The 22,916-nt window shown below is 34.6% G+C and overlaps 1 protein-coding gene across 1 annotated transcript; it reads left to right on the top strand.

Moving 5' to 3' along the window:
• The first annotated feature begins 12,224 nt into the window (after positions 1-12,224).
• LOC113709388 (lysine histidine transporter-like 8) lies at positions 12,225-16,872 on the top strand. The gene is made up of 5 exons (XM_027232138.2): positions 12,225-12,990; positions 13,109-13,245; positions 13,442-13,863; positions 14,726-14,857; positions 16,118-16,872. Exons 1-5 carry the CDS (start codon positions 12,422-12,424, stop codon positions 16,604-16,606), a joined length of 1,749 nt encoding a protein of 582 aa, XP_027087939.1. The 5' UTR covers positions 12,225-12,421; the 3' UTR covers positions 16,607-16,872.
• The last annotated feature ends 6,044 nt before the right edge of the window (positions 16,873-22,916 follow it).

Raw genomic sequence — 22,916 nt, 5'->3', positions numbered from 1 at the left:
TAGCTATACGTGGGGAGTATTAGAGTCAAAGGTTTGAGAACCCATGGATAATTGACCTACCTGCATTTTTTTTTAATTTTTATATATAGACACAAAATATGATTTTTTAAAAATAAATAAGTAATTTCGTTTTTCCAATTTGAGAGAGTGCAATTGGTTTATAAGTTTCATTTATAAAGGTTATGACTTTGTTTTTTAGAATATAATTTAATTGATCTAGAATTAATAAAAAAGGGTAATGCTTATTGCACTTTATTTTCCTCGTGCAAAATTTTTATCTTATTGAATTATTTATACATCAAGAAGGGAGGGTTGGATTAGATGATAATGTAAGAGAAATTGTAAGTAAGGGGTCTTAGGTTCAAATTCAAGATCTCCCACTTATGCAAAAAAAAAGTCCTAATTTTAAAATTTCATATTTAGCTCAAAAGCATTTGATTAAGAACATTGAAGTTGAGGAATGATTCGAACCTTTTATTGAATTACAAGGAAATTAATTAATGGATTTTAATGTAATTGTATTGGTTTCTGGATGATTGTAGTTTCTCTTTTTTTTTTTGTTTTATTTTTTTATGAATGTGTATTTGTAGGCCTGGGACTTTTTTTTTTGGTTGATTACGCGTTGATTGTCAGATGAACATGTGGAATACAAAATCAAATTAGTACACCGTTGTTTTTAGAGTAAATCTTATATACACTGACAGTGCATACACTATCACCGTTGGATCCATGACACATGTGCAAAAATTGAATTTCAAATTCAAATTTTGTGTAGTTGTAATCCATCCAACACTGACAGTGTATACTCTATCAATATAGAAAAGATTAATCATTTTTTTTATACCAAAAAACTAAATAATAAAAGAAATGGAGCTTTCAATTGTCCGACCTTCTCCCAACGAATACTCTATTTCTGAATATCCACTAATATGCGGGACTTAAAGAATGGCTCACCTACAAGGTGTTGGACAAACACTCATCTCATATATACCCACTCCTATTTGGAGTTTTTTTTTTTTTTTTTGGAGGGGGGTTGTTTTTAATCAAACTTCATTAACAAAAATATATATATGGTCGAACTTGAGCCTATTAAATATTAAACCGAATCAAACTCAAGCTTAAATTTTTAGCTCATTAAGGATTGGAACTCAAATTTGAGCTTAAGTCTAAAAAATTTGAATTGAGCTTCGACCATTTATGAACAATAGGGGGAGAAAAATGCTTCGTATGCACATGTTGTGTTCATGCTTCCTGCTTGAATTGATAAGAGCAATTGATGATCTGGAAGTTGACATCTTATTTCCACAGCGGATTCCTGTTGAAATTGACAGAACTGGTCCTTTCAAGTTCTAAATTTCATGTTATAAAGCCTCGAACGTCCGTGTTAGCAGCATGATCAGTTCCAAGAAACTTGTCAAGATGGCCAGGAAATGGCAGAAGTTATCAGCAATTCACCGGAGGAGAATTTCATTTCCAACCAGAGACAGCGAAGACGAAACTTTTAAGAGAGTTGTAGCACAATATCAAAGGTGGAGGCAGCATAGCTGGAGATCTTCAAAAAGATTGGCTCCTATCAATTACTACTACTGGTTATTGCTCGTCATCATCCTTGTGCCAAGAAAGGAGAGATGACCAATTGCTAATCGGCTTTGGAATCATCAGATTATGCAGGCATATATAGCTCTGAATGTCATATTTATTCTTTGATCTTTTCCAGTGACAATTGTCCTGTTGGGAGCTACACTTGGCTCTTTCATCCTCAAAACATGTAGTAGTAATTAGAAACCAATTCATCTGGTGGCAATTAAACCATAAATTCAGGCTGCCATTTGTATCCGTGGACTAGCTAGCCTAGATCTGTATTGGATGTGGAATAGACCTTGGGCAGATTCCTGAATTATGTCCTTACTCTAGATCAAAGCGCGCCTTTTAAGAGTTTCATACATCAAAATCTCAAGCTACAACGGTTTTATTGTTTTTTTTTTAATGGTCTGGAGGGTATCCTGGAATCACCCGGACTAATCTCTTCCAAGTTAGGCAGAGCTCGCTCCAAAGATGCCCAACAATGGTAGCAAGTGAGTGTCGAACCTGGAACCTTGCTGTAAAGACAGGCGACCGAAACCAGCCGAGCTATCCACTGGGGGCTACAACGGTTTTATTGTGGCATTCTTCTTTTATGTCGTCATGCATGGTCTAAGAATGAATATATAAGGGCTGCACTCCCAAGTTTCAAGTAGTCTAATGTCCCCCTTTTGTAATATATGTGATTTGTACTTCACAATTGATAAGGTGATTTCCGGACTGATGAACCGAGTCTACAGCACAAATATACCTGTCAAGATAGAGACACAACTGGGATTGTGTCCTTCGATCTAGCTCCGATGCTAAATTTAGTTATGTAAGGGATCAGAGTAAAAGCAACATTAGTTGGGAGAAATTAAGTCAAAATCCTCTCTTTTCACTCAAAGGGAGGGGAGTATTTCTAGTAAAGAGATTGACAAGAGAAATGATGAAATCTACTTCTCGCTACTTGCAAGTAGTCAACCTAGGGCGGCGGTGTCAAAGGTAGGTTTGGACATGACAGCGGCGGTAATCATATCAGCCTGTCTGGCATGAGTCAATTTTTGCCTGTAGATATCGGACGTCGAGTAATCAGACATATCCAACTGATCGAAGTGGACTCACCTCGAGAGTACGAAGATGATGATGAATAACAAGATAGCCGAGGTGGTCATCTCGATCGAAAACATATTAGGTTGAATCACCTCGACGATGAGTCTAGTCGAGTCGAATAATCTGAGGTGAGTGTACACAACAACTGACATTGAACAATCCTCACGAGAGAGCAAGCATAGACCATCAAAGGTAATTTTCCCCAACCTATTTTTCAGAGAGACGACGGAATTCTGAAACCTAATCAAGATCATGGTTTCTACCAAAAAAAAAAAATCAAGATCATGGTCAAAAAAGAAATGGGTACAAGTAATTGGCCGTCGCATTTCTAGGACAGCATTTTTCAAAGGGTACTTAATCAACACTAGCGAAAACATCAACATGGTATGAAAGTGAAAAAGATTTGTAGAAGATGGGGTTCCCTCAACTGGAGGAAAAGTTTTAGGTCCAAGATCCAACTTGTGCAGCTCCGGCAAGTGGATTTCATAATGGTTGACTTTTCCCACTTTGGCCTGAGGTGGATGGTCACTACATGGATAGAAAGTCGTCCAAAGCTGTGATAAAAGTTAATTTAACTTCGGACATTCAAAAGTTGGAAAAATTTGTGAAATCAAGGAGAGACAACTTTCTCCGTAGTAGTAGTTTCTAGCTAGTGAAGCTGGAAATGTATTCCGTGCTTTCTGAAACTTGAAAAAAGAAAACGAATACCAATAAATTTTCTATTCTGTTTGAATTGCTATTTTTAAAAATATTTATAAAAAAATATATTGTAACGATTTAATATATATATAATAAATAATAAATATGTTTATGAAAAACGATCACAATCCAAACAAGAGTAATAATTGGCCGTTGAAATATTCAGCAGAAGTGAGTAGATAGTAAACGACCTGCACTAGCTGCCATTTACAAGTCGCATTTGACGAATGCTCCGTTGCAGCTAGCATACACAATCCCGGAGTTCCAAAACCAAAAGCCAGATGGGTTTGACCTAGGAACAAAAGAACCTAAATGCGAACAACGGAACTAGGGCGTGAAGGGACCGTCATCCCCCAGTTTTAGAAATTCATGTTTTCTTTCTTTAAGATTTTGAGAATTCTCAACATTTTCTATATATATATATATATATATATATATATATATATATATATATAGCTATTTGCTTGCTAAAAGTTTTCAAAAAAAATTCCGTCTTGACTGCGAAGTACGTATAGAAGAGTAGCTAAGACCTAGGAGTAGGACTAAAAGATTTCAAATGCTGTAAAAACCTATGTAGATTATTGATATTGGAGAGGGAAAAATCATACTGGAATCCAGATGTCGATCATTACATATCCGTATTACTGTCGTATTAAGTACATATGCAAGTATACTTATAATGGAGGAGCCCAGAGCTACGAGGGACCATTTCCAGGTCAACGGGTAGTGGTTCCATGCATGGAAGTCCCGTTTGGGATTTGGTGCATTCTCACTTGTTTGCCCATTTCTGAAAGTCTTTTTTGCTTGTTGATGTGTACGTGTGTGAAGGAATAATTCGGACTGCATTTATTAATGGATAATTTCAAAACCACTCTCAAGATTTTTGATAATTACACTTAAATACCCTCTAATATTAAAAAGGGATAATTTCAGATACCTCTCCTAAGGTTTTTGATAGTCTCACTCTCCTCTCCTGTGATTTCAAAAATACCACAAACTTCCCCTAAAACTAAATAGGCAGTCTCAAAGTAGACCCAATTCAAAAATACAAACAATAAAAAATGGGGAGTTGGAGAGAGAAACAACTATATACCATAAATGCCCCGATTATCTTGCATTAGTGATTTTATCAATATGACTAAATACTAATTTGCCTATAAACACCTTACACGGGGTGATCTATGAGGTACAATCAGTTTACAAACATGTACATTATGTTAGATGTTAGTTACTTGCATGTTTCTATATTGGTTAAAGGCTTCTAATTTATCATTAATTACATTAACTGTGTTTATAACTAACTTCACCAAATTTGTCCTGATAATCACGAAATATTAGCTAACTTGTGAGGGTATTTAAGTCTTTTTGGCCATGATGATGTAAGAAATGGGACCTAAAATTCAGACATGGGAGGTTTGTGATATTTTTGAAAACACAGGGGAGGAGAGTGAGACTGTTAGAAAGCTCAGGGGAGGTATCTGAAATTATCCCTATTAAAAATTATGCTACCCTCTCCTTGAATGACAATTTTTTATAACAATTTCAGCCCTTGTCATGAAAAGCCTCCTTAAAAATTGAGAACAAGTACTGACACATGATTTTCTACCAAATTTGCCCTCATTGTATGTAGTAGAAAACATGTACCATTTTTTTTTTATGAAATTAACAAAATAAAAAAAAGGAAAAATATTGGCTTTCCAATGAGCCTCTCAGGGTAGCAAAGAATACATGTAGGAAGTCAGCTTTTGACTATTAAAACCAAAAAGAGCCGTTGCACCATCAATTGTAGTCCTGGCAACATATTAACGAGAGCATATGTGAAAAATATGCATTCTATTTTCCAGAGAAGGCATTGTTTGGTGAAGTTAGTTATGACCTTCACCAAGTATTACAGATTCACACATTGACTAGCACAGAAGTTGAAGAACAAGTTTGTTTTCTCAAGTTATCACAAGAGCTCAAATCATGGAGGAGCATCATTGAGGATCAAAAACAAAATTTGTGACCGCAGATGCAATGTAGTAATTAGAATTTCAAAAAGTGAAAGAAATTCAAATAGATTATATTTCTATTGCACCAATTGTAACTATTTCAAGTGGTATAATGGTAATAAAGAAGAAGAAGTAAGTAGCAGAAGACGATAGCTTGTTTGATTTTTCACATTGGATAAAGGATCACCAATTTAAGGATATATTTGGTTTCTTGAGTTATCTCTTAGTAGAGCTAGTTTGGGTTTTCTCAAAATAATGGCACCGTATGACATCTTGTGTCCTCAAGTTGTTACACCACCAGCTAATTGACATAAAGAAATATAAAAACATTTATATTTGATTCAATTTCGTTTTCTCATTTTTTTTTTCAATAGCAGAAAATGCATAACCTTTTTAGGGCAATTTGGTCATTTGGAAGCTATCGAGGGCAACATTTGGTCACATCTATTTGAAAAGGGAGGATTGTGTGATTTTCAATATTATAGGGTATTTAAATGTAACTATAAGAAACCTTAAGAGAGGTTCCTGAAATTATCCCATTTATTAAGCATTTGATGTGAGTTCGGTTTTCAACGAGTTTGAGTTCGACTTCGAGCATGAATTAAAGTATCGAATCAAGTTTGAACTTAAACATATTTTGCTCATTAAGGTTCGAATAAATTTTAATATTTTTTATTAAAAATATTTATTTATAGGGATAATTTTAGAAATCTCTCTCGAGGCTTCTGATAATTTCATATAAATACCCTTTAATATTAAAAATTACATTGACCTTACATTGATTGACATATTTAATAATAAAATCAACCCCTATCATAAAAAAATAACCTCAAAAGTGAAGCAAAAATACTAGCACATAATTTTCTTCCAAATTTACCCTCCTTGTCTCTAGAAGAAAACAATAAACACTCTTGATGAGGAAAATGACAAAAAAAACAAAAGAAAAAGATTGCCATTAGTTTGATCCTCTCGGGATAGCAAGAAAAAACATATAATAAGCTACACTTTTGACCGTTAAGTCTAAAAAGAGCGGTTGGTTGTGCAACTGATCTTTCATGCCAAAATATAAGGGTGGTGAAAATGCCAAAAAAAAAAAAAATCATGCCAACTTTAATTGAAGATATTCTATGAACAAAGTCATATGCGACCATCATCAAGTAACACAAAGACACATTCACAAGTATAGCATATAATCTTCTAAGAAGTTTAAATTATATCCATGACAAGTATTAGGTGCCATTAACATTAACATGATAAAAAAACAATTAATACATAGAAAACTTGTAAGTAGGTTTAATAAACCAAAACAAGGTTTGATTTTTTACCTCTAGTTATTTTGATGGAGCCTAAATTGTGGTATATTAGTCACCTTTTTGCACAAATCCATCACCAAATGAAGTATCATGAATGGCTGAGCCTCTAATACCCTGATTTTTTAAAGCTATTTTGGTTTTTCTAAGATAATGATATTACAAGTGCTACTTGGCCCTTTAAGTATATATACCTCCAACTATTTGGTGCCAAGTAAAAGAAAAAATTTATATTTTAAAGCAATTTCTTTTTCTCATATTTTCAATATTTGTTAGCACAAGTTTTTTAGGCCAATTTGGTCATCCGAGGGCTCCTGATTAAAGGTGGCAATTTGGATTGAAATCCATTTATCCATCCATATAATCCATAATCAAATGGATTTGGATTATCCATTTATAATGTTGGTTTTAAATGGATGACCAAAGTAAAACCATTAAGTTAAATGGATTTATATGGATTATCCACAAAAACCATATATATCCATTTACTTAAAAATCAAATAAAAGAAACTTGTTGCATGTTTTTCAACTCTATCTCATTCCTCTGTTCTTTAGTGTCGGCCTCCTCCGCGTTTATTCCACCGGCCTTATGAACACGTTGATGATGATGGCAACTAGCAGCCGCCATCAAATCATAAACGTGGTGTCTCAATTTCTGCTAATTCAATGATATACAAGTTCCGACCTTTTAACTCTCTTACCGCAGTGAAAAAGTTTAATTTTGGACAGAAAATAAAGAAAGCAACTAGTGCCTTGCCTGCTTAAGTCTGTGCTCAGAAGTGACAAATACAGAAAGACAGCCTTTACCTTTCCAGTATGACCAAATGCTTGTGTTGCATTCTGGTTTTAAGCCAACTTAAGGAGCCAACTTAAGGATTAAGCCATGATGGGTGGGAGATCAAGAGTTTAAATATTACCTCCTATTAATTGTCACAATATATGATTTTTTCAAAAAATTCATACGGGTGTGGTTTAGTCCTCCGTAGGCCCAGTTGAACCTCCCTCCTTAGATTATGATGTGATTTACTCCCCATTAATCCCTCATTAATTACCATATGGCTATTTGTACAACAATCTTCATGGTTAGTTCCAATTATTTTTGTCATTTATTGATTTTTGTCATTTTCAACACCTAAAATTTATAAGTACATAAAAAAGTATTTTCATATTATAAGAAATGGTAATAAAAAAAAAGTAACCAAAATATTTAAATGGATTATAAATGGATAATTGGTTTTTATTTAATCCATTTAGATCAATCCATTTAGATCCATTTAATAAATGGATCTAAATGGATTGGATAAATTTCATCCACCATCCATTAAGTCAAAACCAATTATGAACCATTTATCCATATTGCCACCTCTACTCCTGATGGTGCATTTGGTAATGTGTACATGAAAGGGGAGGTCAGTGTAATTTCTAATATTACAGGGTATTTATTTGAAATTGTCAAAAATTCGAGGCAGGTTTCTAAAATTATCCCTTATTTATATTTTATGTAGAATTTACATTTATTATTTTATTATGTAGACAGTATATATGTATTGTGCTTATTTAATATTAAAATTAAATAAATTTTTGAACTTGGGGTCGAATTTGAACCTATTAAATATAAATCGAATCAAACTCAAACTTAAATTTTTAGCTCATTTTGGATTTGAACTCAAAATTGAGCTTAAGTTTAAAAATTTGAATATAGGTTGATAGTTTAAAATTTCAATTTAATTCGATTCATTTACAACTCAAACGTGTCCAATCCACTCCCTTCAAGCTTATTCGACTCAAGCTACAAAAACAAATAATATTGTTTGGATAGGAGTTTATTTGGATAATTTATTTGAGATAATCACTGCAGCATTTTTTGTGATGTGATGTATGCGAGATAAATAGGTGATTGAGAAAATAAAAAGGTGATTGAAATTTGTAAAGTAAATTATTTTATTTCAAAACATCTCAATCCGAACACATGGTATATTTGCATTTGAATAACATAGTCATAGTTACATAGAATCTATTTAGAAGACAACCAGTAAGGTGTCTATCCATGCCATATTATCCAAAACTAGGTGATCCAAAACTAAGTAATAAAGGATAGCAGCCATCCGAAACTAACTATAACAGCCAAAAAAATTACATGGAGATTCAGCTAGTAAACTGTTACATGTACTAAAAATGACATGGAGATTCAGCTTCATAATACCAAGTCATCCAAAACTAACTACAACAGCCAAAAATATGATTGGCGTCATAACTGTTGCAGCTCCAAAATAAATTTTTACACATTTAGCAGTAGCTAAGTGATTGTCTTCAACTTTCTTAATTACCGTCCATGAAGTTATCCGGTTCATCGAACAACCTATGCGCTTGCAAATACATTTGAAGTGATAACCAGCAAAGAGCAATAGCTAATAGTTGAAGACTAAATAGAATTTTTAATGCCAAAAACGTATAGTTTCTTTTCTTCTTTTGCCTTTTCCCTGAGACACAACAGCAGCTAGCCATCCTGGACCTCCAGAGTTGAGCTTGCGTGTAGGGGCAAGTTTTTTGGTTTGGCTCGAAACATGACAGAAAAAAAAAAAAATAGCAAACATTTCTATGGATTTTTCTTGAACCTAATTCTGGAGCAGAGGATTGCACATGAATTGTTTCAGTCACCTCATCAGCTTGGATATGGACTGTTAAACAATGAATCATACAGTTAGTAAAAATCCAATGAAACATACTATCATTAGAAAATATTCATTTGTGTATACTTGAATCAGACTTTAATTTGGGGCTACAATCCCATCGGCCTCCTCTTCCTTCTCCATCATCAATCGCTTGAATTTTGGCCAAATATCTCTCAAATTAAAACCCTAACTTTCTTCTACATAAGTCGTTTTCAGTTTTGGTATTTTTCCAGAGTTTTATCTCATGTAAAAGGTGATTTTACTTGGCTTTATTACAGCCCCATAAGTGATGTTTCGAAAGTACTCCTGTCCGTTTGGTCAATTTGACGTCTGCTGAACTTTTGCAATTGGACTTGCATTTTAAGTTAAATTATCTAATTGGCTAAGAATAAAATATGGGGATTAGAACGGAACAAGTATAAAAGTATGGGGACAAAATTAGCCATTTTTCCTTAAGTTGATTGAAAACGGATGAAAATTAATTGTTGTCATTTTCATTGGATCTATCCCGTCTATTGCGAAAGGTCAAAGTAGAGCACCGAGGAAACCAGTGCATTAGGATAAATTTTCATTTTTTTTAAAGCAAAAACGTAACGTTTATTGATATGTACTTAGAAGAAAAGAAGTAGGGAAATATTTTTTTTTTTGCGTGTTTTGGATATTTTGAAGTGCGTAGTTAAAAAATTTTGAGAAATTTTTTAAAATTACTGTAGTTAAAGTTATTTAAAAACTGGTAGAAGACCAACTCGACAAAAAAAATTCATTTGTCAAATGAGGCCCAAGTTTGTTTGTACAAGAGATAGGTCAAAGTTTTTCTTCCCCTCTTTTTCCTCTAAGGATATGGATTAGTCTTCTTTTAATTTACCCCAGTTGGCATACATAATTCATGTTGAGATCACTGATTAGACTTTGTCCCCAAAAAAAAAGACTTTGGGAATGGTGATTACGTCATTTGAAACATGGGCAATATGATTGTCCACTGGACTTTTGCTGGCGGTGCTGCCACAGAGGGTCTTAATTAGATTCGCATTTTGAGTTAAGGTATCTAATTTGCTAAGAATAAAATACGAGGACTAAATCGGTACAAGCATAAAAGTATAGGGATGAAATTGGCTATTTTTTCACAACTTAATGAAGTGTTCATCTTGGGTTTCCAACATGAAACTATTTTGTCCATTGATCTTTATTTTATTTATTTATGCTAAAGAGTTTGGGTTTCTCTCTCAAATTCAATTGAGTTTGAGCAGAGTGACACAAGATTTTCACAGTACTTTGGTGATTTTAACTAACTAATGTGGAATCACTTTGTTTAACAATTGTTTTACATGACACGGTACTGACATATAGAGAAAGCGGACTAGATTGACTTTTAAATAGAGAGACACAAGACATTAATTAATTAGCATTATGGCGATTACTTTGACAATTGCGGAAAGTCCCTTTCTCTTGCAATTACAACGAAGATTCATAATAAGCACATGATCACAGTAGATGAACATCATCACCTAAAAAATTAAGCTACATTCTTTTCCGGCCGTCATCAATATCCTAACGGAGTTAATTGAAGGCAGCACGTGTAGTTAACTTTATAGACCTCAGATTTTGCACCACCCAAACTTAGGCCTTGTTTGTCAAACAAGTTTTTTATCAAGTTTGTCTGCTACAAGTTTTTTAATAACTTTAGTTACAGCAATATCAAAAAACTTCTCAAAAATTTTAAACTATACACTTCAAAATATCCAAAAATTTACACACTTTAAAAATTTTTTCTATAATTTCTACGGTAAATTACAGTAAAATTTTAGACAAACACCAAAAAAACTCATTTGCCAAATGGGACCTTAGATTGTATAACAATTCAACAGATGAAATCTATAAAGTCAAGGAAAAGGCTGGTGGCCACCACTAAGTCATTTAAGACTTGGTGGGATGGGAGGCAAGGTACGTAGATAAGGTGGTTTCTTAAAAAATTCAGACGGATGCATAGTGCATCCATCTGATCCGATGGTAGTTCAGTCTCCACTGACCTCCCTAGACAGAGTTGGATCTCCCCCTCAGATTAGGATAGTGTATGATACTATAGATAAAGTGACGATTGGCAAAAAAAAAACAAAGAAATCTACAAAGTCAAGGGACCAAGAGAAAGTTGCTAAAAAATTTCAAGGACTATTGAGCAATTAACCGGTGGCGAAAACGCAGGATGACGGCTGAGACGATCGACACAGTAGTACCAACTTCCAAGTTCCAAGTATGTCGCCTCTGATGCGAATACGAAGTTTCAAGACCAAGTCAAGTCAAGCCACTTTATAAAAAGGATAATAAAGATGCCCTGAGAAAATGCAGTACTGCTACTATCATATATTCAATGTAGTAGACTTGCCCTTTTTTTTTTTAGTCTTACAAGGTATGCTACGCTTTGACGGTTTAGCCCCATGAAAGTAACATTCAAAGTATGAGCTATGAGAACTTGAAAAGCACAAGCAATGAAGCAAAGATGAGCACAAACACCTTGGATTGGCTCGAATGGTTTCGGGGTAGTCTAATTAGATTTTGAGATCGTGTGTTTGAATCACCTTTTTAAGGCTTATCTATTCTTGAGAGGTGGGATGCACAAGTACAGAAAAATTAATTTGACAAAAGTTGAGATACTCTCTGTGTTGGAAAAAAAAATGAATCAAAGATGAGCTGCCAAAACTTTGTCAAACTGGTGCATTAATTTCTCCATGGAGTACTTAATTGCTACACCAATGTCTCTTGCAGTCAGCAATTCAGCGCATGTCGTCGCAAGTAGCATCCATGATCCATCCCCTCCTGTTCTGGTCAACATGCATACGCTGGATAACGAACGCCTCCCTTTTTTCTTCCAAAATTTTTTTTTTTTAAATTTATTTACAAACCTACCATGCACAAGGAAAGATATAGTCATGATCATTCAACATCTATCTTATATAAGTAGACGCGTTACCTGAGGCTGATTACTAGCGTGGGCAGTCGGAGGAGGAAGATCAAGAGCCACAGATAAATTAACTGAAATTCTGCACTGTAGAGAGGTGGCTAATTAAGCTAGCTTGGAACCATGAGCCGAGAAAACCTAGGACAAGGAGGCAACGTGGTGGCTGAGGCTGAGGTTGACCAAGCGACCTCCGCTCCAATAACCCCCCGAGCCCCGCCTTCCATAGCTCCGTCACCCCTCGTAGTATCGGCTCCTCCCTCCCAATTCCACTCCCCTTCTCTGTCTCGGTCACCTCTTCTCACTTCTGCAGACCATCCAGCCGGAGCAACTAAAACCCCTAACACATCTCGACCCCCGCAGTCCACAGCTCCGTCACCCCTTATAGTATCGGCTCCTCCCTCCCAATTCCACTCCCCTTCTCTGTCTCGATCACCTTTTCTCACTTCTGCAGACCATCCAGCGGGAGCAACCAAAACCCCTAACAGATCTCGACCCGCCAGTCGATTTATTACTCCTCTCGGAAGCCCCCTCAGGAAGGCTTTAAGACTTACAAAGCTCGACCCCCATGATGCTTGGCTCCCCATCACCGAGTCCAGAAACGGGAATGCCTACTATGCTGCCTTTCACACTTTATGTTCTGGGATTGGAATTCAAGCCCTTGTTCTCCCCGTTGCCTTCACAGTTCTTGGATGGTGAGGACGATGATGATTCACGCATGCATACCATTTCAAATTAATCGAGTCCAACTCACTTTAACTCATAACTTGCTAGCTAGTTAATTAATTACTCTGCCTGTTAATTAATTTGCAGGGCATGGGGTGTCATTTGCTTAACGTTGGCGTTCATATGGCAGCTTTACACTTTATATCTGCTGGTGCAACTCCACGAAAATTATGAAACTGGTATCCGCTACAGCAGATACATGCAGCTTGCTAGCGCAACTTTTGGTGAGTTCTTAAATTAATATAAACATCTAGAACCAACAGCTACATCAGATATATGTTTTGAATTAAACTTAACGTATTAGATAAAGTCGTAGAAATCAATTTCTGCATCCAGAAAGGTGTTGGAGGGGGGATGTATAGAGCCCTAGACCTAGAGGGCTGAACGATCTTAATCACCATGAAATTTGATAAAATTCAGGGAACAAACTGTCGAAGTTGCTGGCGACATTCCCGATCCTGTACTTATCGGGAGGAACCTGCGTGGCCCTGATCGTCGTTGGTGGCTCGACATGTAAGATGCTGTACCAGACGCTGTGTGGATGCGCGGACCAGCCGCTGACGACCGTGGAATGGTACTTGGTGTTCACAAGCGGGGCAGTCGTCCTGTCTCAGCTGCCCAACTTGAACTCTATCGCCGGAGTATCCCTTATAGGGGCCATCACCGCCGTTGGATACTGTACACTCATGTGGGTGGTGTCTGTCAGTAAGGGTAGGCTCCCTAATGTATCCTACGCTCCGGTCAAAGCCAACTCAGACGTTGCTAGGGTTTTTGAGCTCCTCAACGCACTGGGTATCATTGCTTTTGCCTTCAGAGGCCATAATCTCGTATTAGAGATTCAGGTGAGCGTTGATCACTACCAAATTCATATTAATCCACTAATCATTAAATAAAAACAAATGAATTTTCCAAACATGCCACCCTTTCATTTCCGTGTCTTTATTTGTTTTTTATTTTGCAAATAACATCCAAAATCATGTGGAAATTTTTTTTTTTTTTTTGGGGTCTTGCTGTTGCAAGAAGTCATTCGTCTTTGCGTAGAATACTTGATGATTGATTGGACTTTTAGTTAATAGTAGTATAAAGAGATGGGATTGATTTGATATTTGAGTCTTCTGGCGACAAGTATGAAGCACCGTCTAGTACTTCTTGGGGTCATTAAACAACTGCATCGGTTGACTCCAAACCTAGAATGACGAAATGGAAGACGCGTACAATGTTGATTTTTTATGGTATGTCTAATAGGTGGTCACAAAGTATTTTTTTGGTGTCATAGTTTTTAAAATATAAAATTAGTTAGAATAAATAAATAAATAAAAGTGAGTAGGTAAAATAATAATTATTAATACATATACATTTTAAATTTAGTAAATATTAGTTATGTTAACGAGTGACGATTAGACATTCGTTAAAAATTAATTTTTTTAGTTATTTGTTTTTTGACTTAGCCAATTGTCGTTGATGGCTCAATGATCCCAATGCATGTATAGGTGCAGAAGTCTTTGGCTATCTAAGTAGGATGTATTTGACTTTTGGCTGTCGGTATTTGACTTTTAAATGATGCCATGTCATCAGCTGCTAAAAATTAATAATAAAAAAATCTTTTTTAAATCTTACATTAATTGCAGGTGTACCCTTTTAATAATTGCAAGAATAGTATAATACTGCTGCTAAGAAAAAGGATTTGTTTGGTTGGTGATGCAGGCTACCATGCCTTCCAGCGAGAAACATCCTTCTCGGGTGCCGATGTGGAGGGGCGTCAAAGTTGCATATGTAATTGTGGCGATGTGCTTGTTCCCTCTTGCTATTGCTGGCTATTGGGCATACGGTCGCGTGGTATGGAGGCAAACTTAATTTTAATTAGGCATTTTCTGCGTTATTACTTTATATGCATATCACTAAGAGGGATTTAATAGTATTACTAGCATCTTGACCCGTAATATGCATAAATTTATATTTCAACCTCCAAATTGAAGACTTAAAATATGAAGCAAAATAAGAAATTTCATAACTTGCAATTTAGTTTTACGCTTTAAAAATAACTTACTTTTGCGTTTCAAAAAAAAAAGCGCCGGATTCAGTTATTCATAAAATGAATTTGGATTAAGTGGTGTCAATCTAAGAAAAAGTTTACAATTGATTCCGTATTCATCATCTAAATTGAAAAGTAAAATTTGAAGCAAAGAAAAAAATAACCTGCAATTTGGTTTAATATTATTAGAATGTATTTAACTTCACTACCCGTAATATGAAAACTATATAAAACCAAGAATTGACCGCAATGGTCAAAGTTTGTTTGGATTGTGAATTGTTAGAGATATTTTTACTGTAGCATTTTTTGTGATGTGATGTATGTGAGATAAAAAGGTAATTGGGAAGATAGAAAGGTGTGTTGGAAATTGTAATGATGATGTAAGCAAATATATTTTGGCAAATAAACCGCAATCCAAACAAAATATCTAGAAATGCAAATGAAAAGTTGAAAAAAAAAAAGAGATTTAGAATATAAAAATGACATAATAGTGTTACATATTTACATATGAAGAAAACAATAAAAATACACAAAATAATCAATAATAACCTAGGTTATTCTTAGCGGTTGGATTTTACACTCTTATTCAAATCTAATTAGGGTTGAATTTAGATCTGACACATACAAATTGAATAGATATAGTTTACGGTCAAATGTTCTATATCTTTCTCTTAAACTATGTTGTTATCTATTTTTTTATATTTGGTAGGATTGGTATTGTTTTTATTAAAAATAAAGATTTTAAATAAAAAAATTCCCACTTTGAAGGCTAGTAGGACTTTGTTTTAAATTTAAGTTTCAAGAATAGTACCAATCTTAATTTTTTAATTTTTTAATCTTATATATATATATATATATATATATATATATAATTTGTCTTTTTAGTTTGGATTACTAAGTTGAACGGTAAAAGAAGAATAGGGAGTTGGAAGTATTATGATATGACCATCCTAATTAAAAATGCCTTATGTAATATATATATATATATATATATATATATATAGATTTTAAATTTTTATTTTTTTTGGTTGGGGTACTTAATATTTTTGGGTTGTGTTTGACAGATTCCTGCAAACGGAGGAATGTTGGCAGCAATATATGCATTCCACAGTCGAGACGTTGCAAGATCCGTCCTAGGGCTGATGAGTTTCTTTGTGATAGTCAACGCCCTGAGCTCCTTCCAAATCTATGGGATGCCAATGTTCGATGACATGGAATCCCAGTACACCCAGCGCTTCAAGAAACCATGTCCTTGGTGGCTGAGGGTTATTATCAGGGCTATGTTTGGTTATGGCGTCTTCTTTGTGGCGGTGGCCATTCCCTTCCTCAGCAGCATGGCCGGCCTCATTGGAGCAATTTCCCTGCCCGTCACTTTAGCTCATCCCTGTTTCATGTGGCTCAAGTTCAAGAAACCAAAAAAGTATGGTCCCATCTGGTGGCTGAATTGGACTCTGGGCCTTTCAGGGATGGGTCTCAGTGCAGTTCTCAGCGCTGCTGGTGTTTATGTTATCATTGACACCGGCATTAAACTCAGCTTCTTTAAGCCCCAGTAACTATGTACAGTATAATAATACAGGGGGACTTCTGGGAAAAACCCTTTTTTGGGTTTTGGTATTTGTTTTGTGTTTTTTTTGGGGTGGGGAGTAGAATGGAACCAGGTGCAAACAAACACGTAATAGCCTTAAACATATAGACAACATTCAATTTTATTTGCTAATAGTAGTATTATTTTAGTGAAGCGAATAAATTTTTGGATTGTATTTAACGTGTTCCTACTTTGTTTTCATTCTTATCAATCAAGAAATTAAATTCTGGGTAATTTTCTGATCATATTAATAGTATTGTAGAAGATCTCCTTTGCAACTTTATTTGCTGCACCTGTTTTGGGTACAATAAGAGGAATGGATTGGGCCGTCAGAGTCCGAATGTTGCGTAATTTAATTTTCAGGTCGCTTGCACCCGAATTTCTTCGACCTTACATACATCAAATTGTAGCCGAGGCAAGAAATTACCAAACTTAGCAATGCCTTTTTTCATCCCCAGTTCATCATTCTTATGACAATTTTGCTACAATGTACAAATAAATGTGAAGAAGAAGAAACGGGGAAAATTATTGTGGATGTGGGGTTGGAGAGAGTTGGTTAAATATCCGAAGGTGGGCGTAAGGTTTTGAGATTTGATGGGTAGCACTTAAAATGAATGCGCAGCAAAGTCATCAGTGGGAGGGGATTGTACACGCCATAGCCGGATGGGCTGATGGCACTTGGCTTGCTTTTTCTTCTGATCCACCAAAGCCATTAGTCTTTGGTTGCTGATATTTAATAGCGTGTAGTATGTCGTTTTTCTAAAACCCCCCAACGCCCTACCCATCCCCCGTCACCCAATTATATATATACATACATATACATATATAGATATATATATATATATATATATATATATATATAAATATAAAGCAAAGCCATTAGTGGCAGAGCATTGTGTGCCATAATGTCTCCCACATTTTTGCTTTATTGTTTGCTTGTGTGACGATTACAAGATGACGTCCCTGATTGAGTAGTAGCTTGGGTGACGGACACAATTAATAATATGTCTCTAACATTCATGACATTTTATGAGTAAAGCTTATATGTACTCACAGTGTATATTTTATGACGGTTGGATGCATATCATATACGTAAAATTTGGATTTCAAATTCAAATTCAAATTCTGTGTCATGCATCCAATAGTGAAAGTGCATACACTGTCGGTGTATATTAGAAGATTAATTCAAATGTTATTTATATTATTTGAAAATAATCGGGAATGTAATATGCCAGGGCTAAAAATACCCAAAAGAATATAGGATAATGATAAAAAAAATGGCTGAGAGTGATTTTTAACTTTTAAAATCAGAGCGTCTGCCATTTTTATAATTTTTTTTACCATATGAATGCTCATATAGGACTGTCAATGGAGATGGGTCAGCCCGAACTCGACTCGAGAAAAAATCCGATGAGTCCGACCTTTTAATGAGTCTGTCTGAGTTTGATCCTAAAAATTAGGTCCAAATTAAATACAAGCCGAGTTTGAGTCTCATTAGGATCAAACCTGATATAGGTCCGACCCTTTAGTTACCTATGTATATATAATATTTATATTTTGATATTATGTGTAATTATATATCCAAATATATTATTGCTAAATACTAAATATATACAAATTATAAAACACAAAAATACATTTGAAAACTTTTCTACTAGTTTTCTTGAGAATCAATATTAGTAATATATAACTGAATATTTAACTTTTCTTATTGGTTGAGTAAGTTTTTGTGTTGACATAATATTGGTTGATTTCTTTTTGGTCTAGAAACACAAATCATCGAGCATGTTTGCATTCAAATCACAAGGTTATAAAGAAGTTCCAACTTTTGAAAATGTATTGGTTTATGACCGCATATTTTATTACTATTTTTCATATATATTGAACGAATTAGATATAAATATTGTTGAAAAATTTTTGGTTTATACACTTTTCAAAAACTATTATTTGTTCATGTTTAGTTTTAATGTTGTAGTTTGTAAATGTTAAACTAATTTTACAACTTAATGTTGTAGTTATAGTAATTATATTAAGAAAATTAAGGAGTAATAAATGATTTTGGGTTAAACCCAAATAAGACTCACAATCCGAAAATTATGTGAGTTAAGTATAAGTTTCACATTTATTAATCCAAAATTCATAACCCAAAACCCGAAAATGTTACAAATTAAATGAATTGAATTCGAGCTTATGAAAACCCGGATCATTAAAGTCCAATTGACAGGTCTATGCTCACACTCACAAAAGTAATTTCCTTTCTGCATCTATAGGGACAGCAGACATGGATCCAACTTCCCACCCACTCGCACTTTCCGAACATGCCGCACATTGGCGACCCCGAAACATGTTGGATGTCCCTTAGCCGAAGCCTTATATACATCAGGTTCCGATCGTTATTGCATGCTCCATACGATCATAGCCAGACTGAAAATGACTCCTAGAAAGTTCTGATTCAATTATACCACCAGCGTCAAAAGGCTGTATTAGTGCTGAAGGCATAGAATTTATCAGTCGACTGCCGCCAACATTTACCGTTTCCCTTGCAACTCTCCGTAGTGCTGTTCCACGTCGTGCCATGCCACATTTGGAATGCAATACTCGAAAGAAATCAAATTTAAATCCAACTGGGCTTGTTCATCCATATTAATAAATAATTCTTAGGCATGATTGGATGTGTGTTTTGGGTGAGAATCCAAGCTAGCTAGGTTGGAAATGAGTCAAAGAATGATTTAGTTTCTTGGGTGGATCCACTGTGCAAGCGAAATTCTAGGTGCTGGCTTGAAAAAGAGAGCAAGAATGCTCAAGGTTCGTGCTTCATTGACAATATATAACTCTTTCCAAAGCAAAGAATGCCGTGTTGCGCACCTAGTAGGCAAAAACAGGCATGTTTGTCAAGTTTCATGTGTTTGACAATTATTCAGGAATATTGATCATGATGGCATTGGCACACCAACGGGAATAAGGGAGGAGGAAACCAAAGGGTATTGCGCGGTATGTGTGTTTTTCATGGACTTGGGAGACCCACCTAGGCCTCACTTGGGGTCATGGTACTTTTGTTACAAAAGTACTTTTGAAGGATAAAAACAAACACTTTTAGCTTATTTGTATTTGATGAGCATCATTCTTTAAATTTCGGAACAGAGTTTTTAATCGTTAAAGCACTTTTGACATAAGTTTAAAATTGGTGCATTTAGAATAAATATCCCTTATGATTTAAAAATTGCACATTTTCAAATAAAAAAGTAATTATACAAATATGTATCCAAATAATATGATTAAGCGTTTAATAAGCACTCTGATAAAAAAATTCTACTAATTGAAGTGCATTTTAAGAAGCCACCACAACCTCAAATGGCAGCTTAAAAACACTAGGCAAAACTAAAACCTCAAACTTGTATGTCTTTTTTATTATTATTATTAAATTTTAACTTTTGTAAGTGAGAGGACTTTGAATACAAAATTTCTTACTTATAATCCCTCCAACTTTACCACCCAATCCAACTCCCATAGTTATTAAATCCGACTCGCCCGGCGATCGAACCGATCAACTCGATGAACCGGCCATAGGACAAGATTGAGTTGCTAATTAAACCAGCTAAGCAACAAATCCATTGACCAGTCAATGATCCCGCGGTTCGATCGATGAATCGAGAAAAAATAACCTATTGAACCACAAACTTAAAAATTTTACTATTTTTATAATTTAAAATATATTATTATATCATACAATAGAACTATTGTGCAACTCGTGATTGAAGCCGCTCAACTCATAGTTGAACCGGTGATTCGGTGATCCGGTCACTTCTCCGAGTTGAGTTTCGAGCCAGATTTAATAACTAAGTCAACCCACCTAAACTTGGATGTCGCGACAAATAAATACTCACCTAAACTCATCGTAAATTCTCTTTTGCAGGTTGCAATTTCTGACAAGTAGTATAAACACTATTTATTTTAAAAATGAAAAGAACAATTGTGGGGAGCAGCTATTTCTATGTGCGACTGCGATAGGTGGTCATGTGGGCACATTGGCCATCATGATGAAGTTGAGGGAGTCAAATAAAATCAGCCAACAATTTTATTGGCAGGCTGAGGTGATTTTTGAATGTCCACTCTTTGACGCGTTTCTTTGATTCCTTTCCCCATACTACAAGAAGTTCCCAACCCCCCCCCCCCCCCCCTCCCTCTAATTAAATCTAAGTCTAATTTACGAGTTAAAGATTTAAAAGACTCTCTCCTTCCCTCCTCGGCCCCTATTAAATTTGACTCCACTCTTTTGAGTCCTTACCAACCAAAAAAAAAAGGCCATCGTCCATGATTCCTATGCGGTGCCTTTTAATTAAATGTCAATTTCAGAATTTGAACAATGCTATTCTTGTAATATTTAGTTTCCGCATGTACTGTAGAACTTTCCATCACGTGGATTTGTAGTTGCTTGAAGATGCAAGTTTATCACTTTCAGGTGAACTCTTGAACTATTTAGATTCATTTTTTCAGTTGCTCCCTGAAATTTAATTCTCTTCTAATTTTGGCTGGTTGTCAAAAATTTCCGCAGCGTGGAGACCTTCCAACCATGTTCGCTGGGGATTCCCAATTGCGTGCTGAAGATTAAATGGTACTTGGGCTTCACTAGCAAGCATTTCAAAGTGTTTATGGTTGACAAAATTGAATGTGCCTATGATGTTGTTCATACTTCATAGGCTTTAGCTTACATTGACCCTTTTTTTTTTTAAAGTGATGTTTCAAATGTGGCAATTGTTTCATCAATCATTCCATGATTAGCTCTGCGGGTTACCGTTTAGACAGCAAAGAAAAATATAATTTCAAGAAAGCTTTGTTTCTATTTATGGATATTTTCTAATTGATACTATGGTTAAAAAATCATTTTATGCAGAAGAAGTTAGGGTGCGTTTCAGATAATTGAAATCTGAAAACTGAAGTTTGAATTCATTAAATCATTGAATTGTTAAGTATTAAATCTAATACATTAGAGTGTATCTCATATTCAGTGATAAGTGAATAGTTTATCACTTAATTTTGAAAGCAAGTTTTACCTAAAAAATTCAGTGCCACTTAATTAATTCATATATTCTATTTTTTATTATTAAACGATTTGAATATGTTAAGATCTGAATCCATTAAATTTAAATGCAAAATTGGATTATCAACCAGGGCTTGAGATTATGTAACTGGAATAGTCATGCTTTATCTTGCTTGCCAGTTATTATAATTCTTTTTATAATATTTTTTATATAATATAAAAGATTAACTTTTTATGCAGTGACAGTGTAATGATATTTTTACACTAACAGTTATGGACATGCCACATGTATGATTTGAATTTTAAATTTAAATTCATATTATGTGGTATAATATAAATCTATTAGTATAACGAAAATTATACACTGACAGTATATATAAAAGTTATCATAATATAAAAAGATAATTTCATAAACCTTCCTGAGGATTCTTACAATTGCAACCACCCCTCTTGAGTTTTGAAAAATTACACTTATGTCTCTTAGTGTTATAAAAAGACTATAATAATTTTAACAACTCTACAAATCCTAAGTGAAAATGGGTGTAAAAGAAAAAAGAAAAGAAAACCGCATTTTGCAAATATTTCTTTATCCAAAACCTCTAACCTCATCTCGTCTAATACATTATATTCAATTCTTAGGTCATTTAAATGGATTTCTTACTTAGTTTTATAAATAGCTGAGTAGTAGGGATACATTTCTTAAAAACAGTTCCTTCACAACTTACTTAGCAAGAAAAGAAGAAAAAAAGGAAGTCCAAACATTACAAAATGATGCCTTGAAATATGACCTAAATTTTTCTACAAAGAATTATCTTAAAATTTTTTACTTAGCAAGTAATGTTGATATTTGATTTCTTTTGTCATTTAATTTGTTTTGTAAATCAAATAGGGGAAATGTAGAATATTCATTGGATTTTTTATACTTATATCATTATTTATTATCAAAACATACTTTCTAGAGAAGGTTTTTGTAATTTTTCAAATCTTAAAAGGAGGTGACTGTAATCGTCATAAACCTTGAGGCTTCTAAAGTTATTCCTTCCTTTTATAAAGTGTGCCAATGCACAGGTAGGCCTATGCAACCCATTATCTTATATATTCCCTGATTCAAAGGCATTGACCAAGCTGACTGGCTTTCCTGATTACTTCTTTTCTGCGTTGTACTTTTCCTGCTTGAAGGAAGAGAATCCACTGTTACAGACCCGATTGTCTCCAAACCAAGTTTTTACCAAATTCATAT

Source organism: Coffea arabica, chromosome 9e, assembly GCF_036785885.1.
Source record: "Coffea arabica cultivar ET-39 chromosome 9e, Coffea Arabica ET-39 HiFi, whole genome shotgun sequence".
Taxonomy (NCBI): domain Eukaryota; kingdom Viridiplantae; phylum Streptophyta; class Magnoliopsida; order Gentianales; family Rubiaceae; genus Coffea; species Coffea arabica.
The sequence above is the reverse complement of the archived record's forward strand: the minus strand, read 5'-3'. Positions and strand labels throughout refer to the sequence as shown.

What these genes read in the sequence shown, in the direction of transcription:
- LOC113709388 (XM_027232138.2), top strand. Translation starts at nt 12,422, where the DNA reads ATGAGCCGAGAAAACCTAGGACAAGGAGGCAACGTGGTGGCTGAGGCT. An exon ending in GCCTTCACAGTTCTTGGATG is followed by an intron (nt 12,991 to 13,108) that starts GTGAGGACGATG and finishes ATTAATTTGCAG; the next exon opens with GGCATGGGGTGTCATTTGCT. An exon ending in GCTTGCTAGCGCAACTTTTG is followed by an intron (nt 13,246 to 13,441) that starts GTGAGTTCTTAA and finishes GATAAAATTCAG; the next exon opens with GGAACAAACTGTCGAAGTTG.